Consider the following 9,022-nt stretch of genomic DNA (forward strand, 5'->3'; position numbering starts at 1 on the left):
TTGTTGCTTACTGCGATTTTGAATGTATTTTGAAAAAAGTTGATGAACAGCAATCAAAGTACACAACCATTAATGAAATACATGAACCAATGAGTTTTTGTGTGTATTTAGTTATTGATAAAGACTTTCCGGAACATATGACATCTCAATTGCCAAATGAACCGTATCTTTATAGAGGTCCTGATGCAGCTTCAAAATTTATGGATTATCTAATTTCAATTGCAAATTTGTTAGCAGAATTAATTGATATTAATAGACCTATGATACCATTGAGGTGATTATGAAAGAAATAGAATTAAATCTATTAATAATTGTGAATTGTGTAATTTAGAATTTACCATGATTGAACAAACCTGTAAAAGATCATTGTCACTTTACTGGACGTTTTAGAAATTTACTCTGTAACAAATGTAATTTGAAAAGAAAAAATCAAACATGTTTACCAATATTTTTGCATGGAAGTTCTAATTATGACACACATTTTATTGTTAAACAGTTAGGTTGTGACCAACAAAAAATTAATGTTATTCCGAATTCTTCAGAAAAATATGTTAGTTTTTCTAAAAACACGACTGGTAAAATTAAATTACGTTTTCTTGATAGTTTTAGATTTTTAAATACCAGTCTAGCTCAGTTAGCAAATAATTTACCAAAAGAAAGATTTTATCATACTAAATTATTTTTTAATAATGAAAATGATTTACCTTTTGTTACTAGAAAAAGGTGTGTATCCTTATGAATATACAGATTCGTGGGAAAAATTGGAAGAAACTCAATTACCTGCAAAAGAATGTTTTTTTAACAAAATGTCAGAAGAACATATTTCAAATGAAGAATTTGATCATGCCAAAAAAGTTTGGTCACGATTTAACTGTCAAACATTAGGTGATTATTCTGATTTTTATCTAAAAACTGATGTATTATTATTAGCAGATATATTTTGAAAATTTCCGCATTATATGTCTTAATAATTATGAATTAGATCCAGCTAATTACCTAACTCTTCCTAGTTTAACATTTGATGCGATGTTAAAATTTACAGAAGTAGAATTGGAATTATTAAACAATTATGACATGTATATGTTTATTGAAAAAGGAATACGTGGCGGTATTACTAGTTGTATAAAAAGACACGCTATAGCAAACAATAAAGATTTAAATGATACATTATTTGATTGTAATAAACCCTCTAATTATTTGACATATATAGATGCAAATAATTTATATGGCTGGGCCATGATCAAACCTATGCCAAAAGATGGATTTAGATGGTTAACAAATAAAGAAATAAAAAGATTCAATGTACAATCAATAACAAATGATAGTCCTATTGGATATATTATTGAATGTAATATTGGTTATCCATCATATTTACACGATTATCATAATGATTTACCATTTCTACCTGAAAAACAATGTCCGCCAAATTCAAAACAAGTTAAATTACTCACTACTCTTAATGATAAAGAATATTATGTGTGTCATTATGTCAACTTAAAACAGGCACTAGATAATGGATTAGTTTTAAAAAGAATACATCGAATCTTACAATTCAATCAGAGTCCTTGGCTTAAATCATATATTTTATTTAACACTGAAAAGAGGAAACAGTCGAATAATGAATTTGAAAAAGACTTTTATAAATTACTTAATAATGCAATGTTTGGCAAATCAATAGAAAATGTTCGAGACAGACTTAATTTAGAATTAGTAAATACTGAGAAAAGATTGTCAAAATTGATTTCCAGACCTAATTTTAAAAACCGAATAGTTTATTCAGAAAATTTAAGCGCAGTAGAATGTAGTAAAGATGTTGTATTGTTTAATAAACCTATTTATATTGGATTTACAGTCTTAGAATTAAGCAAATTTCACATGTACGATTTTCATTATAACATAATGAAACCATTTTATCCAAATAAAATAAACTTACTTTATATTGATACTGATTCATTTTTTTATGAGATATTCACTAAAGATTTATATGAAGATTTCAATAATTTAAGTATAAAAAAATATTTTGATATGTCAGATTATCCAAAAAATCATAAATGTTATTTTGTAGAAAATAAAAAAAAATTAGGCTGTTTTAAAGACGAATGTATGGGTATTCCTATAGTAGAATTTATCGGATTAAGGAGCAAACTTTATACCTACAGAACTATGAACGATTTGTATTTAGAAGAAAAAAAGATGAAATTAAAAAAAGCTAAAGGTGTAACAAAATCTGTAATAAAAAATCATATTAATTTTTATGATTATAAAAATTGTTTATTTTCATCATGTAACATTAGAAAAGAAATGAGAATGTTTCAATCAAAAAAACATACTCTAAGAACAGTAACAATAAACAAGTTGGCTCTAAATGGAAATGATGATAAAAGATGTATTCAAAAAGACGGAGTACACACATTAGCGTATGGTCACACAAAATTGAAAATTTAATTTTTAAATATCCATTTCTGTATATTATATTATATTTGTTATTATTTTTATTAATATTATACTATTTTTTTGTAAATATTGTACTAATATTATGTATTATTATCAAATATATTTACATACAATTGAATTACCATATACTATTGTACTTATTTTACCTCCTATTTCCTAATTTAAATATAAGGATAAAATAATAACACATCAATATTTACAAAAAAAATCATATTTATTTTTTTATATAATCTTTTTTTACAATTCCTGATAATGGTGTGTACTGTACAATTGCATCATTTATAATTAAACAATAAACTGCAGTTCCAGCTGGAAAGTCTTTGTTTGCCTGCAATTCAACTCTTATATCCAATGCTCCGGTTTTTATTGTATCAACTTGCTTTGAACAATCAATAACGAAAAGTGGAAATTTTTGTAGAAACTCATTTTTACTCAGACAAGGTTGGTTATCACTTCCTGCATAATATGAAGACTGGAATCTTGAATACAATTCATACATCAGTGCTGTGCATCCATTGAAATTATCATAAGGATAATATTTGCTATTTAAATAAAGTTTTACATTTTCCAAATCACAAAAAATCAAAATGTGATGAATTTTTATCATTTTTATCTTTTCTATTTGTTTGAAAGCCTATTATTACATATCGAGGCTTTTCCACCAAAGATGTAGTTTTAACAGTCCAAGTCTGAGCTTTAGAAACAGGAAGTGAGGGATATTCATGAATTTGCCACCTTCTAAACGCCATTGTTATGGGCTGATCAGAGTCAGTAATCTTTAGTAATGATAATCTTATATTATCATCAACACGAACATAAGGAACTTTCCAAACAATCTTATTTATTTGAAATGAACAATCGTGAAGACTTGGTGTAGCTTGAAAAATTGCATTTTTATCAGTTGATGCGCGTATCAGCACTAATTCTTGTTTTACATTCAAAAGTATATTTTTTTATAATCTTCTGCAAACCCCAATAACAATTGGAGCGGTACACAAAATGAAAAATTAGTTTTATCTGCAAGAACGTCCATCGACGGTGGATTCCAGCCTGCATTCTTAATCCAGTTTTCATCTCCCGGTTTCAGTGTAAGTATATTTTTCATAGTACTAGTTATACCAACATTTTTTACACGATCAATTTCCGTTCCACAAATTTCATATCTAATTTCATCAAATAAGAAAGCCATACAGTTATTAACTAGACTTGAAGTAGTATCATCTTTTGAATCAGCAGATTTAATAATTTTCCCTTCAATTAGTAAAAAAACTTTTATTAGGACACGTATATGCGTCTTGTTGATGAACAGGAATACGAATTTCATCACTATTTTTAAAAGAATTAGACGTGTATGGATTGTGAGAATGCCATTCCCCATTCTATAAGCGATTCATCAATTTCTATATTTTCATTAACATTCAATATATTACTCATTTTTAATTCGTTTAAATTCCGGAAGATTCTGTAGAAAAATTAAATTTTTCAATGTTAACGGTTTCAAAGTTCGACCATGACTAATATCTTTTTTAAATTTATTATTTCTTATACTAGAAACGCTAGTTGTAATACTGTTTATTGTTATTTTCTCTAATCGGAAATACAATACCCATTATTATTTATTTCTGTTTTTTTCTTATATCAACTCTTAAATTGATTTCTTCGTTTCTAAAGTTCACTAAGTTTCCCTTCTTGATCCTCTAATGTTATATAAAATTCACCTAATGTTGATTGTTTTGTAATTGGTAAGTATTTAACAATGTTTGGTTTTTCAAACAATTTTATAACCGGGTGCTACAGCAGGATAAAAACTCATGAAGCACATGGCCTTCTATCCCGTTTCTATAAGATCCTTTAAAATATTACAAGTGATTCGAATGATATCCACTTTATTAATGGCGACCTGATTAGGTGATATATGCCATTTATTTGCTTCTAATTTTTGACTATTTGTAAATCCTAACAGATTCGCTATAGAATTTGGAACTGTAAAGTCTACAATTTGATTACATAATATTTCACAATGAAGTGTGTTATTATTTGCAACAAGATTAAAAGTGGTAGAAGATTTTTTTTTCTTCTAAATCTTTTATAATATAATTCTTAATATCTTCTATCTCGTATGCACCAGTTGGTAAACTCAGCACGTCTGTACCAATTTTGATTTTATTATTTATATCTTCTTCAACATTTGGAATTGAATTATATGTCATTAAATCTAAAAATCCCATTTCCCACTCATCAGACGAACTCAAATCCAGTGGTGGGAAAAAGAGAACATTTTAAATTTGAATGTTTTCCAGTAACACAAATCATCTTCGCACGGCTAGAAAGTCTAAACACAAATGACCACAATTCACTGTGCCGGCTCGTTGTCTAGGAAAATAATTTATATTTTATATTCACTTTGTTACCATCAACACTTTTTTAAATATTTTTGAATTTCAATTGGTGGACGTAAATTCCCGAAACTGTCGAAATATTCAACATTTAAACCTATTTTGTAAAAACATACCCAGTGTGTACCTTGTCCTGCATAACTGTCTAAATTTATAATTGCGGATTCTTTATTACGTATTCTAATTGGTAGTAAATCACGCATAAAAACCCCTCTGAAATGTGGTAATTTAAGTTTTTTTGCACATTTTATTATATCTTTATTCGTTAATGGTCTATTAGCTAAACGATCGATTATTTTTGACGAGTACATTGTGATTTTTTTTTTGAATGACCGGAACCTTTATACGGTCTTAAATATAGACCTTTACCTTTTTTAACAGTTTTCTTTTTATTAACTTTCCTTTTTATTTTTTTCTTACATTTAAAGCAATTGTTTGACCTTTTTCTTTTTTCCACCTCCTCCTCCTCCTCCTCCAAGTTTGGTTTTTGCTTTCATGATATTAGTAACTGCCCATGCGGCTGCTTTTTCACCTAAACTTGAATCAGATGCTTTAACTCTTTCCCAAGCGCCTTCAGCTAATATACGATCCGCAATAGATCTTTGTTTATTATCACTATACTTTGCATACGCTATATCGTGTTGACGGCACAAAGAGTCAAGTTTATTAATTCCTTTTTGAACCTAATGCAAGTCTCTTATTCAAATTAGTTCCTGGACCACAAAACTGGTAATTTGGTTAAGTGTATTTCCGTTGGTAAAATATCGATTGCTTTATTTAAAAACTGAACCTGCTGCATTGGCAAGTGATGTTATCAGTCCCGAGCCTTGATAACTACTAGCACAACTGTTTTTTCTCCTAGCCATAATATATAATTGTACTAAACGTCTTCTTTATCGTCTTCCAATTCTTCTAATATTTCTTGAATCGTATCACGAACATGTGATTTAAAATTTAAATAATCATTTTTTAAAGTTGTAAAATCGTTTTTAGTAAAATTTTTCGAATTCGTTTTTTTAAATCTAAAGTGTTTATTTTTATTTCTCTATCGGTTTGCTCTAATTTTTCTCTAGTTGAGTTTAGTTTCTTGTCTTATCACAACATCGTTATCATTAATACTGGCACTAACATTGACGATCCTTCTTTTTTTAACCAGCGCGATGTAATAGTTTTGTATATTGAAAATCGATTGCTCTCTATTTTTTATTTCATTTTTCAATTTAGTTTTCAAGATGATTAATTAAACCACTAACTTTTCCCTGAAAATCAGTTTTTAATTCTTCAACTTTATCATTTATTACTGTAAGACAATTTTGAATAGCATCGCTGAAAATACTAAAATTTATTTGCATCATTAGGTTTTGCCGCGTCACCTAGATTACAAATTCTCTTATTTAATACATCATAGTTTCCATCACCGTCGATATGGAATCCATCACCCTTAGGTCCTCTCAGATTACTACTAGAACTAATACCACTACCATTCGAAAAGTGACCAAACTTATCAACACTCATAGCTACTATCAGATACAAAGGTTGAAATAAAAATGGAAAATACAAGTATTGTAATCATTATTTATTAAAATAATTTATCCCTTAATTCATATAACTCTTCTAATATTGAATTTATTTCATTTGAATGTGCTGTATTGCCCGCCTTTTGAGAAGCCAATAGTATTCTCAACCTATCGACCAGTTCGTTAGGATCATCATAGTAAATTACATCTGGTTTTAAATTAGATAATATTATTCCACTGTCTGCCGCCGTTTCCTGGTGATTAATTTCATCTGTATAAGTGTTCATCATCATCATCGCAGAATTTGCTTTTCTTTTCTTAAGTATTGGAAAATTATTATTATTATTATCTTTGTTTGATTGTGATTTTGTTTTTTCTAAAGAAGAAAAATTAGACAATACTATTCCACTACCTGAGGCCGCTTGTTGTTGTTGTTGTTGATTACCACTTTCATCGGTATTAGTGGTCTTCGTAGATTTCGGTTTTCTTCTCTTTAATAATCGAGAAATAATATTTTTATACTTGATGCCTCTATTTGATCTTATTTTTCCTGAAGACGAATAATTAGATTTATGTACATTGGTTTGCATTATAATTAAATAATAGTTTTCTAAATCATCTTCAGAATAAATATATTGCATTAGGATTATTCATAAATATTAATTCATAAAGTCCTCGTGTTCCTTCATATCGTATTCCATCAATAATTAAATCATCACCGTCAATATCTACAAGTTTATCAACCGATTTTCCAAGAATCACCTTCAACATGTAACCCGTAATTATGATCTATATGTTTAGTGCCTGTTATTAATTTAGAAAAATATTCTTTGGCTATTTTACCTGTAAAAATTTTTATCAATATAATATTTAGCAAGTTGTTTTCCTTCGGGTGTTTTTAATAATTCCTCACCCGTAGGCCGGGTTTGATATATTTTTTCAAAAACGTCTGATCTTGCTGGGAGTAACAGCAGTTGTTGTTGTTGTTTCCATTTCTTCTTCCTCTTCATCCGTTTCCAACTGTTTCCATATCACTGTTATCATCATTCGGAATTTGAGTTGCTCCTCTTTTAGATTTTGGAATGTCTAAAGTACCATCATCGTATTCATAATCACTTTCAAAATCATGTTTTGTTGGTAGATTAATTTTCTGTTTTCTTTTTAAACCCTGAGGAGGATTTACAACTCGTAATTTCACAGGAAACTGAATCAGATTCAATTTCGTTTTTAAATAATTTTCGTTTCCGTTCAATTCTTTTAGTATTATCTTGTTCTTGTTCTTGTTGTTCTTCTTTTATTAGTTGTTTTAACGGTTCTGATACAGGTTTCAATTGTTTTTCCCCACAATTCTTCCGTGTCAAATTGTTTCTCGTTCAATCGATCTATGTTTATTTTTTATATTTTTTCTTAATTTATGTATTTCTTTAACCACATCGTCTTTTGTTTTGTTTTGAAACCAAGAATCATCAAATTTCTCCATGATGTTAAACTCAACAAAACGTGTGACTACAATAATGAAATTCTTGCTAGTTTGTAGCTTTTAATTAAAAATCCTGTTATAAAAAATATCAAAACCCGAACGATAACGTCCATTATTTAAACTTCTATTCTATCTTTGTCAATCACTACAAATTTATTTTTCCCTCGATTCCATACTTTGATACACATTTCTTTGAACTGTTTCAAATGGACATGTCTATATTTACATGATCATTATATACATGGTGTAAATTTTTATCATCTTGTTTAAATAGTATTATCAAGTTTGCATTATCTCGTACTAATTGTTTTGGTATAAAAACTGTATGTTTGACAAATATAAAAAGTGTCAATCTTACAATGACGTCCCATTGCAAAATAATTTTTTATGTTTTTTCTGTCCATCGCAAATAACATCGTCAAAAATCATAATTGAATACGGTTTAATTTCACTAGGAAATGGAACCTCATCTTTATCAGAGAAAGAAAAATATCCTACTCCACTTATATTGTCCAATACACATTGTAAAAATTTATACTTTTGTTGAAATAAAGATTTTGAAAAAAATATAAACATTAGAAAAAAATAATCCTTTTGACGAAAATAATAAGTTTAAAACTAAATTAGTTTTACCGCAGTTAGAAGGACCGCATATTATACATCTTATTGTATCAGGTAGTAAATCACCGTGTCGTTTACTTTTTTGCATTTCACCAGAATTTCCTTCTACTAACTTATCCAAATTTAATATCGGTAACTGAACAGTTTGTTTAATAAATTTCATTTTACCAGCTCTTCTTTACTAATCCAAATGTCGTGTGATTCATCGAATCCTAGCCAGCGTACTAAAACTTTATCACCTTTACGTCTTATTATCTTTTCTATCAAATAAATATCGTTAAATTTAGTTTTACTTAATTCTTGTTGATAAAATCCACCTTGTACTATTTCTCCTCTATCGTCTTTCAAAATGTAAGTAACAGGAAATGTGGATTGTACTTTCCATATTGTATAAATTTCATTGCTCCATTTTGGTAAATAACCTTTTGCAAAAATATTACGAACTCTGCTTATCCTGACTCGATCACCAACCTTAAATGATTGTTTCAGGTAAAATGTTTTTCTTGCATTTATAATTCTAGTTAATACTTTTCTTTCATTTTTACTATTAACTT

General features: G+C 28.2%; 1 protein-coding gene across 1 annotated transcript; it reads left to right on the forward strand.

The window, feature by feature from the left end:
* Positions 1–945: 945 nt before the first annotated feature.
* On the forward strand, positions 946–2,445 carry LOC124372178. The gene has a single exon (XM_046830542.1). The coding sequence runs from the start codon at positions 1,027–1,029 to the stop codon at positions 2,443–2,445; it is 1,419 nt and encodes a 472-aa protein (XP_046686498.1). The 5' UTR covers positions 946–1,026.
* The last annotated feature ends 6,577 nt before the right edge of the window (positions 2,446–9,022 follow it).

Source organism: Homalodisca vitripennis, unplaced genomic scaffold (assembly GCF_021130785.1).
Source record: "Homalodisca vitripennis isolate AUS2020 unplaced genomic scaffold, UT_GWSS_2.1 ScUCBcl_2728;HRSCAF=7774, whole genome shotgun sequence".
NCBI lineage: Eukaryota > Metazoa > Arthropoda > Insecta > Hemiptera > Cicadellidae > Homalodisca > Homalodisca vitripennis.